The sequence below is a fragment of the Tenrec ecaudatus genome, chromosome 12, assembly GCF_050624435.1.
Source record: "Tenrec ecaudatus isolate mTenEca1 chromosome 12, mTenEca1.hap1, whole genome shotgun sequence".
NCBI lineage: Eukaryota > Metazoa > Chordata > Mammalia > Afrosoricida > Tenrecidae > Tenrec > Tenrec ecaudatus.
Genome location: NC_134541.1, coordinates 30,740,161 through 30,760,574, shown reverse-complemented (window position 1 = coordinate 30,760,574; position 20,414 = coordinate 30,740,161). Strand labels below are relative to the sequence as shown.

Here is a 20,414-nt window from a genome sequence, read left to right as displayed (position 1 = left end):
TCCCAGCAGCAGGTGTGGGAAGGAGTTCTGTGAGTTGTTTGGGCGTCAGTGCCCTCCCCCCGGGGGACAGGGCTGCTGGGAGCCCTTCGGCCTGGGGTTGAGGGGCAAGCAGCTGCAGGCCGAGGGAACCCAAGTGCCTCGCCAGGGGTGGACCCAGACACCCTTCCTCTCACGGCCCAGAGTGGGGAAGGGGGTTCCAGCTCCAGCCTCCCTGACTCCCACATCTGTGAGGGGCCGATAACCCTCACCTCCCCACAGCCCAACCACCAGTATGTGCTAAAAGCCGCAACCACCAAACCGGCTCTCCCCCCGGGGCCCCAGCAGACCGCCAGGGGCCTCTGCCGTGCCAACACCAAACGTTTGTCTTTCGTTTCCTTTTAGAATAATAGCTAAGGGATTCGCCAAAATACTGCTGTGTGCCCTTCAGCCTGGTCAACATTTATGCTCCTAGGAATTGGCACCAGAACATAAAACCAACAGCGTGTGGAAAAATTTTGTTTGTGAATGTAAACAAATTAACAGGAAGCACTATTTTCTGGGTAAAATGTGGAGCATCCCACTGAGCCTGGGATAGCCCTGTCCCCCTGCACTCAGCTCTCCTGGGACTCTGGCAGGACGCACGGGGCCGCCCATCCAGGGCAGGAGGGCATCCAGAGGCTGGCTCTTAAAGGGGCGAGGGGACAATTTTACAAAAAGCCAAAGACCCTCAGGCTCGTCAGCTAGTGGCCGGCAATGGGCAGAGGGATGCGCTGGTGCTCACAACTGCCCTCTGCCCAATCCAGCACGGACCGTGGGCCCAGGGCCAATGGGAGCCCTTAGGGTAAGATGTATGTGGCAAAGAACAGACTCCTATGGAGATAATTTCGGCTTAAAAAATAAACTTAACTGCCATCGAGTGAATTCTGACTCATACTGACCCTCTGGGAGGAAAACACCTCAATCTGCCTCCTGTACAACCAACGGTAGTTTCGAACTGTCGACGTTCTGGTTGGCAGAGCAGCTCGGAACCACCGTGCTGCCAGGGCTCCTAGCTTCCAAAGGAGGTGCCGTCATGTCATCACACTGTTTAGAAAGTTGGATGCCAGGCTTAAGCTGTGTGTGCCCCGAAGTATGCGGTCAATGGAAACCCCGCCGTGCTGGTGGAATTTAGGTGAACAGCTGGTTTCCACGGAGCCCTGCTGGTGGGAGGAGGGAGTGGGTAACGAGCTGGACCACGAACCGCAGGCCAGCAATTTGAAACCCCAGCCAGCCACTGTGTGGGAGGAAGATGAAACCTTCTTCTTCCGTAGAGCTTCTCCGGGACACCCATCTGCAGGGAGGCTGTGAGTCGACATTGACGTGCTGGCAGTGAGTTTGTACCCACCCACACAGGCCATCCGGTCCAGAGGTTGGGCACAGGGCAGCAGCGTGGTTGGGGGCTCTGCGCACCCCCAGGTTCCCAGTTGTGAAGGCAGAGTGAAGGAGCCCTGGGCCTTGGACTGCTCACTGCAAGGTCAGCAGTTCGAAACCACCAGCTGCTCCGGGGGAGAAAAAGGAGGCTTTCTACTCCAGGAGAGAGTTCCTGCCTCGGAAATCCCCTGGGGCACTTCTGTGAGCCGGAATGGGCTTGATGGCAGGGAGTTTGTGGTTTCTGGTTTCAGGGCCGAAGGAGGGGGCCTCTGTGGCCTGGTGGCGAAGCACTCGGCTGCTTCTGAGAACTTTGACGGCCTTGGCCACGCCTGGGGCAGTCCCGTCTGTCCCACAGGCTCTCCGGAAGATGCAGCCCACTTGTTGGGAGCGGGTTAGTTAGGTTTGGGGTTGTTTGTTAGTCTATGCTGGTAAGACAAAGCAAGGTTCTGTCTGTCCGTGCGTCCTACTCCAAGGCCAGTGTTCTGTACCCGTTTGGGCGAGAGGGTTCATGAAAGGCAGAGGCCTGCTGAGCATCGAGCCATGCCAGCCCACCGAGGCCCTCCCGCTACCAGGGCCCAGGGCGGGGTGTTAGCGGAAGGCAACTGCAGTCTTCACTTTCACTCACTTGCTGAGGCTCACTCCAGCCCAGGCCGAGAAAACCCTGTGTTAGATTTGGGAAGGGAACGTGGGCTCACCTTGGGCGCACGGAATATTTACGACCAGTTGAGATGCAAAAGAGGCAAAAGGAGTTTATTTGCTAGCTCAAGAGCTAGGGCTTCCTCCCTCCGCTGCCTGGCGCAACGGGGACCCAGTGTCCAAAAGGGAATTGGCCCCAAGTCCTTTGTTCCCTGGGCTTTTATGGGGCAGGGGGCAGTCCAGTGTTGTTGTTCTTTAAATTTATTGGAGAGAACTTCTGGCACCAGCGTTGTCCAGTGGTGTTTGGTGAGCAGTTTCGTGCGTACCTCCTCGGCTAGTCAATCGGTGGTGGGTTTTGCTTGAATTTCACTGGTAAGGTTATGCTCAGGCGCTGCACCCTACTGGTCAGTCTGGAACAGGAGATGCCTCATCTGACAGTTACCTCAGTGACCAGGAATCTGAACCTGAAACTTAGGCCTGCCCCAGACTTTGGCTTTATACAGCCTGTCATGGCGCTGGTGCTGGCAGTTGTAAACCAGGACCCCACACCTGCTTGCCTCCCTGCCAAGGGAGCCTCAGCTGACTGAGGTCACCCCCCACCCAGCTGACCTTTCTCGGGAAAGACCCAGGATGCCAGAATCGGCCACCCCAGGAAGAGGCCACGTCACCACTTCCTCCACCCCTACCCCCTTGCCTCTTGCCCCCAGGGGAGAAGGGCACCAGGATGTGGTGGTGTCTCAGTGGGAAGCAGTGACCTTTAAGGGTGACTCAGGGCCAGAGACTTCTGCTACCTGATGCTACACTGGGAGTTGAGCAAGCATTCACCAGAAGGCTCCCGGCGCCCAACCTGGCACCAGCCCATAGAGGTTTTCAGGGCCCAGCTGGCAAGCTCACAGGCATAGAGGTGGGGTTGCTTGACTCTCCCCATGTTACCCAGCAGCCCCTCTTCTCCCGGGCTAACAGCCTTGAGACTCAGGGCAAAGCTGCAACTCCAGCTTTCCACGTGCGAGCCTGCACCACTGTGGGAAAGGCACCGCTCCAGAGGAGGGGACAGTTGCACAGACGTTAAGTAACCAATTTTCCAAGGTCACACAGGCAGTATGTGGCAGAGCTGGGATTTGAACTCTGGGCATCTGATTCCAGAGTCCATGCTCTTGACCTCTGGACTTTGCTGGCTAGGAAAGTTGAGTGGCCAGCTTCTCAGGAAGAGGCCAGTCTCACTCCTCAGGGCTCTCAGCCACCCCCAATCCCAGCTCACAGTCCTGGGCTCCAGGAACAACCCCCCAAGCGGCCTGACAAACGGAGCCGGGAGCAGTCACCACATCCAGCCCATCCTCTGCCTCCTGCTTCCTCAGAACTGAGGCCCTGGAGGTGCGACCAGGTCCATTTAGAAAGCACCGCCCCACCACTACCACCCCACCACCCACCCCCGCTTTCTATACACACACCCCGCCCTGCAGGGCTCCTGGACACGTGGGGAAGTCGAGAGCCAGAGGGGCTTCCAGTATGCACACCCTCTTTTCTCCTAGCTGGCTTCTTAGGAAGAGGCCGTCCTCCCTCCCTCCCTCCCGGCTGGGCCTGGCCTGCCTCCACTGACCCACCCAGTGAATCGGACGTGCTAACAGGCTGCCCAGCCCAGGCTGTGAGCGAGAGGATCTTGGTAACAGAAGCTCACAAGCCCCTCCCACCTGCTGTGGGCCCCATGCTGGACCGGGCATGTCAGCCACCCTGCCTCCTGTCTGAACGGGGCCCCCCTTCGAGGGAGCTGGTCTTTTTTCTCCCACCTATGGGAGAGGAACCTGAGGTTCAGGGAGGGGAAGTAGTGTGTGATCAGAGCCGGGGCACTGTGGCCACTGTACAACACGGCCGCCCCTACTGCTCCTCTTGCCCAGAGAAGGGGCCCAGAAGAGCCCTGGGGCAATGCTGGCTAGTCAGAGAGCATGTCCATAGCTGAGGAGGCCAGGCTGGCCCTGGGGAAACACGGAGTGTCCGAGTCGAGCCTGTTTCCGGGCCTCTGAGTGTTCAGTCTTGGAGTGGGTATGGTCAGCGGGCCACCAGCCTTGGGGTGTGGAAAGGGGGCCCAGGAGTGTACATCTTGACAGGCAGCAAATGAGACACCGAGGTCCATAGTCCAGAGCCAGGCCTCTGCTCTCCCAAGAGTCCTAGAGTTTGGATCTGTTGCGCTCCTGGAAGCGGCTGCCCCGTGCCTGTGTTGAGGCCGAGGGGCCAACTTCCACTCAGTCAGCGGCTCCCCACGTGAGCTGCAAGACAGGAAGTGGTCCCTACCTGCTGGCTGCCAGGAGGGAGCCGGGTGGGGTGTTGGGGCTGTGATGACCTGGGGGGCTCTACCAACCTGCTCGTCTTTTCCTTCCAGCCCCTTCATGAATAAGTTTTTTCCTGCCAACTTCCCAAATCGACAGTACCAGCTACTCTTCACGCAGGGCTCGGGGGAGAACAAGGAAGGTCAGTGGCGTCTCGCCCCCCCACACGCACACATGCACACACACATGCCGCCAGGGGCCGGGGGAGGTGGGCCTGGGAATCTAGCCACTGCCTTGATATTGCTATTCCATCTATACAATGGGATGATGGCCCCTCCCTCCCAGGAGGAGGGGGGTGGTCTGACAAGCAGGCGGCACAGGACCCTGCACAGCAGGCCCTTGTGACCATTCCAATATTCTCCTGTGATTTGTGTCCGAGAAAGATTGGAATAAAATGGTATCTGTGTCTTTGAACCCAAAAAAAACCTGGGGAGCCGGGGGGAGCTTCCCTCCCATCTTCCGGGTACCTCACATGTCATCTCAGTGTCGTGACCTCATGAGTGTTCTCTCGTGCGTCTGCGCCCAGGACATGCTTGGTGAAGTCTGAAGGACCCCACCTCAGCTTGCTAAGGCAGCCAGGCCTCCAAGCCTTCAGGCTCCCAAGGTCCAGTTGTCCCATGGAGCTGACACACCCAGGGCTCCACGCTCTAGCAGGCAGGTGGGAGGAGGACCTGCATGCCTCTGCCTACAGCTGCAGGGGAAGCTGGCCGGCTGGGCCTTGAGCTCTTGTAGTTAGAACCTGTGGGGGCCTGTGGCCACTGAGGAAGGTGGGGGCAGACCCTGGGGACCAGCCACTGGCATCTGCACTCCGGGCTCTGCGCCCCTGGCCACCTCCACCACCTGGCTGGGCCTCCTTGTTGACAGGTGGCCCTCCGACCTCTGCCCCAGGCCTCGTCAGGCCTGCAGCTCACACCTCCCTCTGCCTCCTCATCCATGAGACAGGGCTGCCAGCAGCTTTTCCGATTCCTTTGATGGCAGAGTAGGGAGATTCCAGAATGATCGGGGAGCCTGCCAAAGGCCTGGGCTTGGTGGCAACCGGGAGAGCTGGCCCAGATTGGAGTCCACTGGACCCTGAGCTGAGCGCTCTGAAAAGACTGTCCTGTTGACTCCCGACCACAGCCTGTGGGGTGGGAGCTGTTGTCCCCTTTCTACAGGAGAGATGGAAACTAAAGAGGAGCTGCCTCCCACCCCCCAGGGCCACCCAGTGACAAATGGCAGAGCCCACATCCCAACCAGGCCTGTCTGCGCCCACAGCCCGACCTCCTGCCCCCGGGGCCTGCCACTGACCCATCCCAGGCCTGGTCCTCTGGAGAAAACAGGCCAAGTGACTCCAGTGAGCGCTCACAGTCTTGAAATTGCCGCCCCCACCCTTGGCCTACAGGCCTCTGAGAGCGCCCCAGCCATGCCCTGCTCTGCCAGGCCCAACGATGGGGGGTGGGAGGCAACTCCACCATGGGGAGCGGACTGACCTGGCCTCTCTGCCCAGAGATCGTCAATTACGAGTTTGACACCAAGGACCTGGTGTGCCTGGGCCTGAGCAGCATCGTCGGCGTCTGGTACCTGCTCAGGAAGGTGAGCGGCCTCGCCCTACTGGAGCAGGCAGGGGGAAGGAAGGGTGCTGAGAGCTGGCCTCACCCGCCCCCACCCCCACCCTCTCTGCAGCACTGGATCGCCAACAACCTCTTTGGCCTGGCCTTCTCCCTCAACGGAGTGGAGCTGCTGCACCTCAGCAACGTCAGCACAGGCTGCATCCTGCTGGGCGGCCTCTTCATCTACGATGTCTTCTGGGTGCGTGTTCTCCAGTTGGAGGTCCGGCCTGGGGCTCCGCAAGGAGCCTGCCTCCTCCCGTGGCTCCACGCTAGGGCCTTTCGGGCAGGAGTGGTAGAACTCGGATAAACGGGCCCTGCAAAGGGCTGCCGGGCCGGCGGGGGAGGGGGGGCTCGCTGCAAGGGAGGGGCCAAGGTCAGCATGACTCAGGCACCGTGCCGTGGCCCCGGGCACTCGGGGCTGAGGGAGAAAGAACCCTGGACAAAAGTCACTGCCTCACTTGAGCCCCTTAGAGGCCCTTTGCAGACTTTTGAACGGCCCCTCCTGGTCCCTAGAACCAGGAATCCCCTGCAGTGTCCCCAGGGCCAGGGCCAGTGGCCTCCTAACCTCAGCGTCACATCTGCCTGGGGACCCTCATCACCCCCCCATAGGACTCAGCTTGGACCCCATTGTTTCCCATTCAGCCTCTCAGCCCCCCTCTCCTCTTTGTAGGTATTTGGCACCAACGTGATGGTCACAGTGGCCAGGTCCTTTGAGGCGCCTATAAAATGTAAGTTCCATTCCCCCTGCAGGACCCTCTGCCCCCCACCTTGGCCATCCATGCTGACCTGGTCACTGCTTCTCCCTGAACCCTCGCCACACCTCTTCCTCTGCAGAGCCCCCCACGCCTCCCTCAGCTTCCTGGTCACTTTCTGTCCTGGAACTCATGAAAGGAGCCCTGCCCTGACCTCGGGCTCCTCGGTCACGGGGAGGGGCGGGGCGGGGGGGGGGAACTGGAGTGGGAACGAGCACCCAGAGGTGTGTCTGCTCCCCCCAGTCAAAGGACAGGGGCCACCAGATTGATGCCCCTCCCAGGATCCCCACAGCACTTGGTATGGGGGACCAGCCCCTCTCCCATTCAGAACCCCCAGTAAGCAGAGTGCTTGCACGGGGACCTTGGAGTCCCTCATGCGACTGCCAGCCCAGCTGCAGAGCCGCTCCAGCTTAGAAAACATATCCCTTGAGTTGGGGCCAACTCCTGGCCCCCCTGCAGCTCAGAGGTAGGGTCTTAGGGGCCTCAGCGGGATCTCCAAGAACCAAAGTCACCGCCCGCTCCCAGACCACCCTGCTCAGCAGTACTGTCCATCTCTCCTGGTCCCAAGATGCCTGCTACTAGTCCCAGCATCTGGCGACTCGGGCAGCTGTGTCCAGACACAGGAAGGGGAGGGTATCTTCCCTCCCCACTCCCCCAAGGCTCCCTGCAGCCCCCTTCAATTGGGTGTCAGGCACCAAACCCAAGCCAGTCACTGATGGGAGGATGGAAGGCCAGGATGAGCTGAGCATCACGCTTTAGACGAGTCAGAATCACCTGGGATAACTGCCGTGCTCGCCAGGTACCGGGGGTGAAATCCAGACGCAGACACAGGGAGGCCTTACCCAGGCCAGCAGGCTCCCCGAATCGGGAGCTTGAAGCCCAGATATCACCACGTGTGGCCTTTCCCTGACTTCAGGGCCTGAGACCCAGGCCAGCCCCCTCTGTGGAGATGGACGTCCTGCATGGGGCTCTCCGGGGCCTCTGAAAAGTGGGGAGGGTGAGTCACCTCTCAGAGCATCACAACCCACTGCCTGGGTGATCCCCAGGGTCCTCTTCACAGCGCGGTTCCACATGGAGACACTGCCTCTCAGCCTGTTACCCTCCATATAAGGGGTGGGAGGGGAAGTCAGCTGGGCTCCGGTGGCGGCCCCTCACCCCCGCCCCTCTCCCTTGCAGTGGTGTTCCCCCAGGATCTGCTGGAGAAAGGCCTGGAAGCCGACAACTTTGCCATGCTGGGGCTCGGAGACATCGTCATTCCAGGTGGGGGCCACAGGGGGCCGAGGCGGGGATTCTGCACCTGACAAAGCCCCTCTGCGTCAGCTCTGGTTGGTGAAAGATTCAACCTCAGCCCACATTACTGGCGTGCCGAGTCTGTGCCAAGGAGCCCTGGGGGCTGTCTGCTGCCAGGTCAGCAGTTCAACCCCCCTGGTGACTCTGAGGGAGAAAGATGAGGCTGTGTGCTCGAGGAGAGATGTACAGCCTCCGAATCCTACAAAGGGGGATTTGGCTCCATCCTGCAGGCTCACTGTGCGTCACCATGGACTCAAGTGTATTGGGTCTGGCTTGGTTTTAGTCCCGTGCCAGCCCTGAGCTGGGTATCAGGTAGGCAGCCGTGAGCATGGCCATTCCCACAGAGCCCCTGGGGGAAGACTGCATAACAACAGGCCAGACTGGGCCAGGCTCTGGGCAGAAGTGCGATCCGTGACCGGCACACGGAACCCTAAGCCCTACTGTCTGTGTACACTCACACATCTACAGGCTCTCCCAGTTGTCACAGTATTTCCAGTGTGCTGGAACTGCCAGGGCCCTCCGTCCTCCCTTCCCTTCCCAATGTGTGGACCGCGCTCCTGTGTCCGTGCCCAGGACAAGAGGCCCCTGTGTGCCTGCGAGTGAGTGCTTGCGTGTGCGCCTGCATAGCCTGCGAGTGGCACACTTGTCAGCAGACTTGTGGCTGCAGTCAAGAGACTCGAGAGTGTCCCCTAGACCCCAGGTGTGCGAATCAGGGTGTCAGAAGGGCCCCCAGTGCTTGCCTGAAAGCAGACACCACACAGCGCCTGTGCCAGTGTGGGCAGTCAGAGCACTCTGCCCCTGCGGGGCTCGGGCCAGCCCTTCTGTGGGTGGCACGTCCATTCAGGTGAGTGTTAATCAAGAGAGAAGGGAGAGCATCCCCTGTTTGCTCACCAGGAAACTGAAACTCAGGGAAGAGAAGGACCCTCCATCATTCCTACCCAAGTGAGCAACAGGACTTCGGCTGGATCTGCCCAGAAACCTGTGAAACGGGGCTGAGAGCAGCTTGCCCAGCCGGAACTCGGTGGGGCTTTTGTCGGCGCCCAGTGTGTGCCGAAGGTGGTCTCATGCTGCCCTGTGCCCGTTGAAGCAGCTGGGGGCCGGGGAACAATGCCGTCTTACAGACGAAAAGACAAGTTCAAAGAGCTGGGTGAACTGACCTGGGGCCCCAAACCGCAACTAAACTCACTGCCACCGAGTCGATTCCGACTCAGCTCTCCCTCTAAGGCCTTGAGGGCGGTTCCGAACACTTGAGGGGGTTAAAATCAGGGGCTGTGTCCTTTGTCCATGCTTCCTCACTCGTGCCCAGCAAGCTGGTCGAGTGGCCAGAGGACGGACGATTCGGTCACAGCCTGGGGTATGCAGGTGGCACACCCTTACTTGCTGAAAGCAAAGAGAACTAGAAGCGCTTCCTGATGCAGATCCGTACAGATCCCACCTCAACAGAAGGAAAACAGAAATCCTGCCACCTGGACCAGTCCGCCATGGCACGACAAACCAAAACCGGGGAAGTGTACCGAGATGGAGGAGTTCATTTCCTCGGATCCGCACTGAGCACCCAAGGAACAGCAGTCAGGAATCAGGCGCTGCGCCACGCTGGGCACCTCTGCTGTAAAATGTTGAAGAGCAGAGAGCCTCGGAGGACCAGGGTCCCCCTGACGCTGGCCGGGATAGTTCCCGTCGCCTCGTGGGTAGGGACAGCTGGCCCGTGCTGAAGGAGGGCGGAAGAGGAGCTGATGCCGGCAGAGAACACTGGCCTTAGCACAGACAGCCAGGAGAACGAGCTAGCCCTTCTCGGGAAAGGGCCAGCCAGCGTGGTCCTTAGAAGCAACAATGGTGAGATCTCATCCCATCAGATTCTGTAGCCTTATCGGGAGGAACCAGTCCCTGGAGAAGGACCCCGTGCTTGATAAAACTGAGGGCCCACAGAGAAACAGGAAGGTCCCCCTGTGAGCTGGATTGACTCCGTGGCGACTGGCCCCCAATGTAGGCAAGGTGGTGCAGATGGCGCGGGAACAGGCCTGTTCCATCTGCTGGACCTGGGGTCGCTGTGAATGGGGACCGATCCAACCGCACTTGACAACAAGCCCCTGGGAGGGTGCGAGTAAGCCTAGATCCAAGACTTTCTAGGGCCCTGAGCCTGGGAGACCCGCTCCCTGGAGGCCAGAAGAGGGCCTTTGTCGGCAGGGTCTCTGCACAGGTGCGATGTGAATCCTCCTGTGTCCCGCTCTTGGGGCAAGCACAGGACATGCCTGCAACTGCCTCAGTGCAGGTGACCCGGGCTCAGCAGAAGGCCCGCTTGAGCCTCACAGAGCCTCGGTTGTGGTTCTTCCAGCCGGAATGGGTGTTGGAAGAGTGGGAATGCCCTGCGTGGATTTCTGACCCTTGAGCTTGTTGGAGAACAGTTTATAATTCGGCCACCGGGGGGCACCAGACTCCTGGCTCTAGCCCGAAAGGGCCCATTGGTCGCCCATCTGCCCGACCCTCACACTTGGCTTCCAGGCGATTCGGACCCAGGCTACCCGCCCTTCAGGGTTTCCAGGGCAAGGTCCGTCTTTCCCAAAGCAAGCTACCACACATCTTTCTCCAGCAGAGCGGCTGGCGGGTTGAGGCCTCCAGCCTTTGGTTAGCAGCCCCTTTCTGTGCTGCGCCTACCTCACTGCCTTCCCTGAGGACAAACTCCTCTCCCTCTCTGCAAGTAACCCTGTGTTTCCAGCGGGCACTTCAGGCGAGCACGGATGTGTCAGGTCTCAGGAGCCTGCTTCAGCTGAGAGAGTCCGAGGCCAGACTAGCACAGGAGGCAGGCTCACCGGCAACGTACAGAGAAGGCACTGGCAGGTCCTGAGTGGGTGGGTGGGACGATGAATTCAAGCTGCCTCTGCCTCCTGTCCCCTTCCACCCTCCAGCCCATAGTCTGTGTAGCCGCCAGAATCTTTTTCGATGCACCCTCTCACTAGGAGATAGCAGCTCCTCCCTGTGCCTACATGGCTGGTATAGCCGCTGCTGCAGTTCCAGCTCCGCTGCACCCTGCCCGGCCGCCACAGCCCCGAGCTTCTTCCCTCAGGGCCTGTGCACAGACTCCGCCCTCTAGCGGTGTCCCTTCCTTGGGGAAGCCCACCTGGGTCACTTCCTCCTGCTTCCCACGACGATGACGATGACACAGGCGTGCCTGCGTGCTGATTCTTGGTGCTTGCTGTCTGTCCCGTTGGGCCCGGTGCCTGACTCCCCAGCAGGCACTCTGAGCTTTGGCACTCAGTGCCCAGTCCTGAGAGGCTGCTTCAGTGTGGCTCCTAGGCCAAAGGACAGGCTGGGTGTCTGCTCGCTGGAGACCAGGGCATCTCGCTGCCCAGGGGCAGGGCTCCATGTCCAGGCATTGCCCTTACCTGGGGCCCACCTCCTCTCCCCGGTGCTCACAGCTCCTTCCCTCTCTCTCAGGGATCTTCATCGCCTTGCTGCTGCGTTTTGACATCAGGTAAGCTCCCCGGACCTGGGACCCCTGCCCATAGCCCCAGCGAGTCAGAGACGGACCATCCAGGGTGGGTATGCTGGGGAGCCAGCCCCACTTGCCAGCTGTCCTCACAACCGCCGCTGCATCCCTCTGTCCGTCCGGGTGTTCCCCATGGGAAGAGAGCCCTGGGCCAGAAAAACAGCCCCAAATCACAGACCCTGAACTCTCAACCCAGAAGGCCCTCATGGCACCCGTATTGCATCCTCGCCGTTTGACCTTTCCGAGCCTCGTTAATTAACCTTAAGTTAATGGTGCACACCGTGAAAACCCGTGAAGCGGGCACTGAGCCGCACAGGCTGACCGCAGAAGTCCCCCGGGGAGTGCAGCCAATAATGTGGTCCTGGTCTGGTGAGGGCAGGTCGCTGTGTCCCTCTATCTGGGCTTTGGCTGTCCTCTGCCCACTTTGGGGCACTTCCTGCTCTCAGAGCACAGAGGTCGCTGCCTGAGCCGTGCCAGCAGGCGCCTACAGTGATCCTGGCAGCATGTGTGCAGGCCTGCCTGCCCTTGCAGCTAGCTTGCTGTGCGAGCCCTGGATTTCCAATTCTTTTATCTTCTCATGCTTAATTACACACACACACAGAGTCCCAAGAAACCGCCACCATCATTAAAACCAAGTTTACCAGGAGAATCTTAGCACACTTGCTGACCCCTGGGCCTCCTCCTGAGAGGGGCTGGCCTGTCTGTCATCGGAAGTGAGCCAGTGTGGCCAGTTCTTCCCCGGGTGGTTCTCAGGTGATAACCCGCAAGTCTCCAGTAAAGCCTCCCTCAGCCTCAGAAGCAGGGCCCCCACAGGCAGCCCCCCATGCCCCAGCCTTCACGGTAGCAGCCCAGAGCAAAGAACACCGGGGTGAAGGGCACAGTCCATCCATGGCCTGAATGGAAAGACCCCTTCCTGCTCTGCAGGCACTCGGGTGCTGGGTCTGGTGAGGGTCTGGAGCCAGTGTTCTGAAAGGCCAAATGCATGGGGTTCCTCAACGCTGAAGCTGGTCTCAGATGAACCCCAGTTAGGTTCACCTCCAGCCCGAATCCAGGCAGTCCCCACCACCGGCACTGTCCTGGCCCTTGCCTCAGACCTGTCAGATTGGCATCTTGAAGCGTCCAGGTAATTTTGATGCTGGCCAAAATCTGAGGGTCGCCGTCCCAGTTTCTACCATTTGATATCCACAGCTCTGCCCCACCCACCCCCACCGGAAGCCAGACTCAGGGTTTTCCCACTTTGCGGATGGATAAACTGAGGCAGGGAGGAGCAGGGCTTGCCCACAGCCACATCGCTCGGGACAGGTCCAGAGGGCACACCCAGGTTGGGCTCCCAGCCCAGGGTGCTCAGTCACCCCATGCAGCCTGAGCACCCACCGCAGCAGGGTGTTGCTTCCCTGGCCCCTGCCTCTCACCACCTTCCTCCCCCGCAGCCTGAAGAAGAACTCCTACACCTACTTCTACACCAGCTTCGCGGCCTATGTCTTCGGTCTGGGCCTCACCATCTTCATCATGCACATCTTCAAGCACGCCCAGGTGAGCAGGGCCAGACTCCAGGCGCCGCCAGGCCTTCTCCGGGAGGACCGGGGACTCGCCCGGTATATTTGACCCACGTGCCAGCAGTCAGGGGGCAGGGGTCTGCTCCGCGGGGTCCGAGCACGCCTGTGTGCTTTTCCCTCTTTCCTGAAAGAGGCCACACATCCACATCCGTGGCACAGAGAAGGCCGGCACATTACCAGCCTGCCTGTCCCTTTCAGCAGGAAGGCAAAAACTGCCGGCTCAGCATCTGCAGATTTTTGGCCAGTGTGTCCCTAGGCCACCTCAGCTGCCAGACCTACAGACTGGCTTCTCAGCCTGCATTGTGTGGGCAGGCAGCAAAGTCGGGGGCTATGAGAGGTTTCTATCCAGGGCCTAATATCCCCCTGGATGAGTCATGGGGTTCACTGACCATGGTGGGCGCTGAGCAGCAGCAGGCTAGAGTGGATGGTGGCCTGGGAGCCATCGGAATGTCCAAGAGTGGGGAGGGCGAGGGGAGGACAGGGAGCCAGAATGCAGAATCACTTGATGCTGGAAATAAAAGCTGCTTTGGGTCGGGGTGCCAGGGTGTGGTCTCCTCCTGCATGCTGGAGGCCTGAGTGAGTGAGTTCCCCGCCAGTGCACCGCTCCCCCAGCCACCACCTGTCTGTCCTTGGGGGTTTCAAGGTACTGGTAGCCCCCAGGTTTCAGTGGGGCTTCCAGACTAAGCTAGGCTAGAAAGAAAGGCCAGGCGATCCATTGCCCCTCATCAGCCAATGAAATCATCCAATCTTTGGTGGTCCCGGGCAGCGTTTGATGCTGTTGGGCCGCTCCCCAGCACCCCCGCCTCCGTCCAGTGCTTCCTACAGGTCCTTGTGACAGACAGAGCTCGGGTGCCCCGGGGCAAGCACTTGATTAGACTAGGAATCAAACTGGTGCCCGCCCTCACCCTGGTCCAGCTGGTTGGTGTGGCCCAGAGGCCCAGCAGGGCCAAAGCCAGGATCCCTGCAGGCAGGTGCTGACTCTGCTAGAGCAGAGCTATGTGACCCACAGCGGCTGCCTGACGGAGGCACAGTTGTCATTAATCCAAACTCGCTGCCATCAAGCCAATTCCAAGGCCATAACTCTGTACGGAGGACAGCGCTGCCCCCCTTTCGCCCTAAAGCAGCTGGTGCTAGAGTGAGTTGACGTAGATCAACTGGCCCAGTCAGTAGTAGTAGTAGTGAAGTGATTGTTAGGGGGGGCTGTTAGTCCCCCTCCCCCCCACCACCACCACAGGGGAGGGTAGAGGAGGGGCAGCCTCTGAACTGACCACAGGAGCCCTTGGTTGCTGGCTGACTGACTTGGGGCTCACGGCCCCGCGGGGTGGGGGGCACACTGCTCTTGTGCTAGATCCCAGCAGCTGCTCCACGAGAGAGGCAAGTGCTCTGCTCCCGTGAAAGGTGGACAGCCTTGGAGACCCTGTACGGGGCCGCTGAGGTGCGCGTTAGGTGGCATCACATCAGTTTTCCACTCCCCACAGCCCCCCGGGGCATCTTGGGCTGCCGTCTACAGGGGCTGACCACCAGGCCTGCCCCCTACCCCTGGAGCCCCTGAGTGGGTTCAGCCTGCCCCACTTATCCCACCAGACCACCCTTCTGTAGTCTGCTTTTGGTCAGAAAAGGGAGTCGTAAAGAGATTCAGTAACTGGACCAGGACCCCCCTCCCCGCTGGCCAGCAAATAGGGTGTCGCCTCTTTTCCACATGGGCTCAGTGAATATCAGTGCCCATCTCGGGCAGGACATGCAGAAGATGACCAGCACTTGCCCTGGGCATCACAGAGTGGGATTGGTCCCGGTAGGACTGACCGAGAGCCCACTGGAGTTCCCTCCTGCACCGCTGAGCAAACCCTGGTGGCATAGTGGTTACACAACATCGGTTCAAAACCACCAGCCGTGCCACCAGACCTGTAAAGAATTACAGTATTGGAAACCCACAGGAGCAGTTCTGCCCTGCCCTATAAGGGTCCCTATGAGTCAGAATCAACCCAATGGCAGTTAAGTTTTGAATAATCCTAGAGCTATTCCCTTGGCGGCCAGCAGGTGGCAGACTTGCCTTCAGCCTGGGCTAGACTCGGAGGCTCCTTAGACAAAGTGGAAGCCCAAGAGCTGATTTCTGCCTGGGGAATCCTAGGCCCAAGGAGAAGGCGGCATCCCTGAGTCACAGCAAGTCAAGCTGGACCCAGTCCCAGGGCAGTGCTCCTTCTCAGCAGCAGCCTGACCTCCCCTCAGCCCTCACCATCCACTGTATTGCCCTGCAGGTGCTTACAGGCAAGGGGCTGGGGACTGCTCTAAGACACAGACAGCCCCGACACCAGCCTACACCTTTCACGCTTGTCACCACTCTCAAAATCTGCCCTTTTTATGAAGTCCTGGTGGCAACGTGGTGACACACGTTGGGCTGCTAACCACAGGATCAGCTGCTCCTCAAGAGAAAGACAGGGTTTTCTACTCATAAAGAGTGACCGTCTCAGAAATGCATGGGGCAGCGCTGTCCTGCCCTACAGGGTCACTATGAATCAGCATCGACTAGATGGCAGTGAGTTTGGTTTGCGGGTTGGTTTGGTTTTATGGAATCTGGAACATCTGGGGCCCCTGAGGCCAGATGGATCTACTCCCCGTACCCCCCCACACACCCACACACACACACCTTTCCCCTTGAGACCTTAAAGCAGAGCTGTCTCCTGAACTCATCTCTGAACCAACTGATAGTTTAGCTTAAATAGAATGCTTTAAGCATTATACTCCTTTTAAGAATTATTTATATGTAATCAAGTTCACAACAGCATCTCGAAAGGACCGAGAGACAGCTTGTGTTAAGAATAGTGGGGATGGATTATTCAGGAAGGTGGCAGGACCCAGGGCCCGGAGAATGTTTCCAGAGTCACTGATTTGGACAGACAGGAGCTACTGCATTCATGTGTGTTTTCTTGTCTGTATTTTTACCAGAAATACTCTTTGCCAAGCCAGGCAGGCCAGCAGCCCCCCAGAAAGACCCATAGAAATTATCAAGTGCTGTGCACCCCAGGCTTCGCAGCACTTTCTTTGGGAAGGTCACTTGGGGCCGGGCCCTGAGAGAAGATGACAGCTTCTGATCCTCTGATAACAGGGCACTCCCTGTTAACAGCCACTCCCTCTGCCCCCTGGAGCCCCTCAGTGGCTCCCTGCCCTTGAGTTAGGTGGAGGACATGGACATTGAATGCAACCAGGGCCCAGCACAGCCTGCCTCCACAAACAGGAGCTGCTAGCGTGGCTGTCCCTCAGCATTGCCAGCTGTCCCAGGACGTTCCACCACAACCCTGGGGCTGGCCCAGCTGAGCCGAGTGACCAGCTGGGGGCCCGAAACACTGGCCACAGCAGATAGTCTCTGCAGATCCTGCGCTGTCACTAGGGCAGGGTGGCAGGCTTACCCCAGAGCAGCAGCTCCTGGAGCGTTTAAAAGCATGCTGCCAGCACCCCAGGCCAGGGAAGCAGGGGCTCCAGGCAGAGGTGGCATGTGCCCATTGTTCCAAGTGATCCAGTTGCTGCCAGCCAGACCCCCTGGAAATCAGGGCTCCCGGTTGAAAGCCCACGTGCCTGTGGTTCCTTGGGTTCCATGAAGCCCCTCCTGGTGGGAGCAGTCCTTGTGGGAATCAGGAGCCTTGGGGTGATGCCCAGCCACTGGCTGGCTCTGAACTTGGGCCAGTTGCTCACCCTGTCAGGTGGAGTGGCCACTATGTCAGGAGAGGGTTGGAGCCATGGTGTGAGGCCCCACTCAGCTCCTAACCAGCCTGTCCTCCACAGCCCGCCCTCCTGTACCTGGTCCCTGCCTGCATCGGCTTTCCGGTCCTAGTCGCACTGGTCAAGGGGGAAGTGACGGAGATGTTCAGGTAAGGGGGTAGAGGGCGGGCAGCCATTTGACAGGGCGCAGGTGCACCTTTGGGCAGCTAGTGGAGCCTGCCAGGGGTGTTTGTACATGTCTTCAGGAGAACATCGTTCCCGACACCCACCCCGCCCCTTGCCCTTTCTGCCAGCCCGTGGGTGCCTAGCCTGTGGGCACCAGTGAGAACCTTTGCCTGGGCCAGGAGCCAGGGGGAGGGCAAGGCCTCAGGGCTCTCTGGGTGGCCCTCACACCCAGATGCCAACTGGGTCTTGAGAAGGAGTAGCTGGTGGAGACAGCCTACCACAGTGTAACTTCCGGGGTGCCCCTCCCCTTCACCACAGCCCCCCCCCCCCACGTGTGAGTAATGAGCCCGGCAGGTGGAGACGACTGGTGTAAAAAGTCCAGGGTCAGTGGGCCCAGGCAGGCCACCCTCCCACCCACCCCTGCCCCCATGCAGAGAGACTATTTCCCTAGTTGGCTGCATAAGAGCCTGTCCTGGTAGCCATGACCCCCAGCTAGCTGCTACGGCAAGCATCAGGCTCCTGCCCCAGGGCCAGAGCCACACCTGCCACACCCCACGCACAACCCCACCCATCCCCCAAGGTTGCGTGACCCGACAGGTGTCTGCTCCCCAGCACCACCAACCCTCCTGCCAGGGACCCAGAAATAGCTGCCAACTGTGGCTGACGCTGCCCACTCAGGGGCCTTCCCCTCCCCCTGCCCCACCTGCCTGGCCTCCACGCTGTCCTTCACACACTCACCAGGGCTCCTGCACACCTGTGTGCCTGCGGGGGGATCCTGTGACTCACCCTCCCCCGTCCCTGCCTTTGTCCTCCCTGCCCTGCCTAGAAGCCCCAGGCTCCCTGCCTGCCCGCCTCCCTGCCACATGTCCTGGCCTGGCAGAGGTCTGATGCCTTGGAGGCAAATCGGGAGAGGTGAACTTGGGGGCAGGCCTGAGGGGCTTTGAGGGAGCAGATCCCCCTCCACTTGGCCCCTTGCTCACTTCAAGTCTCAGCCCTCTCCAAGACTCCCTGGGGTTGACCACCCAGTTCTGTTGGGTCCTCATCAGCTCATGTGTTGTTTTAAAGCCGTTCTTCGTCCTCGCTCCCAACATCCCGGGCAGAGTACTCCTTCCCCCACCTGTGCTTCCTGCCTGAAACGGGCGGCCTGCCCACCCTGAGGGCCTGGCCCCACCTGCTTGCACCCCAAGCCCAGGTCTCCTCTTTGGGTCTTCCTTCTCTTAAGCTCGACCTTTGTTTCATGCGTCTCTTTCTGTGCTGCTCTCCCTTCAAAAGTGGCCGCACGTGGCCACAGTGCCTAGGCTGGAGAGGGCAGCCCCCTGCCCCACAGCCCCGCAGGGGCAGCCTCCCTTCCAGGTGTGTCTGCGCACCCAGAGGTCACACGGCGCCCAGAGAATGGGAAGGTGGCCCCTTCACAGGGTGCTGTGTCTTAGCGATACTTCAGGGCACCCTCCCCCCAAGGGCCAGCCCCCTCCCTGCACATCTGTGCAGTCGCAGTCCTCTCTAGAGTCTGTGTAGGTGTCTCTCTTGTTCTCCCCACAAAGTCCAGAGAGCTCACAGCAGGCACCTGAGAAAGGAGACCTCACCCTCTCCCCTCCTCAGGCCTCCTCTCTGTCTCTGTCTCTGTCTCTTCTCTGTCTCTGTCTCTCACACAGCTACGAGTCCTCGGTGGAAATCTTGCCTCACACCCCGAGGCTCACCCACTTCCCCACGGTCTCGGGCTCCCCAGCCAGCCTGGCCGACTCCATGCAGCAGAAGCTAGCTGGCCCTCGCCGCCGGCGCCCACAGAATCCCAGCGCCATGTAATGCCCAGTGGGTACCCACCTGCCCGCTTCCCCCCACCTGCCCCGGGGCCCCAGGTAGGGCAAACCCTCCGACCCCAGTGTGCAGGGCAGGGAGCAGGGGGTGTTGGGGGAGTTGGCAGGACTTGGGAGACAGCTCTTCAGCCCGTGTACCCAGCCATGGGGCAGAAGGCAGAGCAACCCAGGAGCTGGCCTGCTCAATGGTCTGGGCTTGCTGGAAGGAACTGTGGTGGGCTCTTCCTGGACAATACTAGTTACTGCTCGCTGTGCACATACACACCACCTTGAAGAAGTCACCTTCCTCTTTCTGAGCTTCTCTTTCTTCATCAAAGGGGGCACGTTCCTGCCTCCTAGGGCCGAGCTGATGAGGAAATGTATTGTCCTTGGCAGCACTTTGGTTGCCCGTTAAGCCAGGAGACTGCCATCTACAGTGGTGCCTTGCCATGTGTCAACGAGCATTGCCCCTGCCCCCAGGGCTGAGCTCGATGGTCCTGCCATGGACCCTAGGAGGCAGCTCCTCTCCGCCCCCTGGCAGAAGGTTCCAGACTCATAAAGTTGGGCCGCACACACTTGGGCCCAACCTCTCCTCCACTTGCCGCTGCCCCTAATGCCTCTTGACACTACTGGGCACCAGGGAAGCCCGCCTGCCTGTCATTGGCACGGGCATGGGGGCGGGGCCGAGCCAGGGGCGGGGCGGGTGCAGATCCTCCTTGCCCCTCCTTTAAGCGGCCAGTTTTTATCCTGTCTTTCAACCAGCTATGAGGAGTCGAATGCCAAGGATCCAGCAGCAGGGACAGAATCCAAAGGCGCAGAGGAGACAGAGAAGAAGGAGAAGTGACCTGCTGCCACTGGGGCCGGCCTGTGAGGACCGACATCTGGGGATGGGGACGCCTGCCCGCAGCACCGAAGGCGCAGGGGGCAGAGCCGTCCAGGACCGGGGAAGGGCCCCTGGTTCGCTCTCAGGCCCTCCTCTGCCCCTCCCCATCTCCTGCCGACCAAGCAAGCCCTGCGCCCCCCACCCCACCCCAGCCCTGGGCGTCAGGTGCAGTGGAGAGGGGCAGGTGGGTCGACTTTTTAGATTTTTGTATGTGGACTGACTGCCTCACAATAAAACTCCCGTTGCCAGGGAAGCGCTGCGCTCCCGGAGGCGACACCGCTGAACCCCACAACATCTTGCCAGCCCTCACCTTCCCAGCCAGAACCTTTTCCGCTAGACCCTTCCAGTGGCGGTCGGCATGGGGCCAGCCAAACCTCTGGGCCCATTTCCCCTGGGTTGCCCACCCCTGGCCAGCTTGCCTGCTCAAAGCCTCAGACACGCCCGTGGGCCAGCAGGGGGTGCCCACGAGACTGCTTCTCTCCACGAAGCTAGGTTTCCACCACGTGGGGACAGTGGCATCTTGGGCAGGCAGGCGTCCCCCTGGCCTGCTGACCAGACTCAGTAAGGAGCCAATAGCAGTAAATCCAGAGAAGTGGGTGGGCCGTAGGCCCCAGGGAAGAGTTCACACTACTCTCAGGCAGGCAGGAGCCAGCTAGCCCAGTTTTCATGTCCCTTTGGCTTCCCTAGGGGGACCTGATTCCAAGTTGCCCTGGAGATGAAGGCCCCATTCCCTCTGCTTGCAGCCTTCCCCAAATGACTGTCCGGAGCGCCAGAGGCCACCCAATTCTGAGAGCCCCTTCTTCTCCCCACCAGGCTACAGGGACACTTGCACTGCACAGTGA

General features: G+C 59.9%; 1 protein-coding gene across 5 annotated transcripts in view; it reads left to right on the top strand.

Moving 5' to 3' along the window:
- Positions 1-19,864, top strand: part of HM13 (histocompatibility minor 13) — a 30,979-nt gene extending 11,115 nt beyond the window's left edge. For 2 of the 5 annotated variants that reach the window (XM_075563826.1, XM_075563828.1), the window contains 10 exons: positions 4,400-4,488; positions 5,833-5,918; positions 6,009-6,134; positions 6,606-6,663; positions 7,864-7,947; positions 11,410-11,446; positions 12,892-12,994; positions 16,795-16,880; positions 18,549-18,705; positions 19,452-19,864. In XM_075563826.1, coding sequence (XP_075419941.1) covers positions 4,400-4,488; positions 5,833-5,918; positions 6,009-6,134; positions 6,606-6,663; positions 7,864-7,947; positions 11,410-11,446; positions 12,892-12,994; positions 16,795-16,880; positions 18,549-18,699 — 820 coding nt within the window. In that variant the 3' untranslated portion in view covers positions 18,700-18,705; positions 19,452-19,864. The remainder of the gene's footprint in view (positions 1-4,399; positions 4,489-5,832; positions 5,919-6,008; positions 6,135-6,605; positions 6,664-7,863; positions 7,948-11,409; positions 11,447-12,891; positions 12,995-16,794; positions 16,881-18,548; positions 18,706-19,451) is intronic. The other 3 variants (XM_075563827.1, XM_075563829.1, XM_075563830.1) reach the window with 2 other exon arrangements.
- The last annotated feature ends 550 nt before the right edge of the window (positions 19,865-20,414 follow it).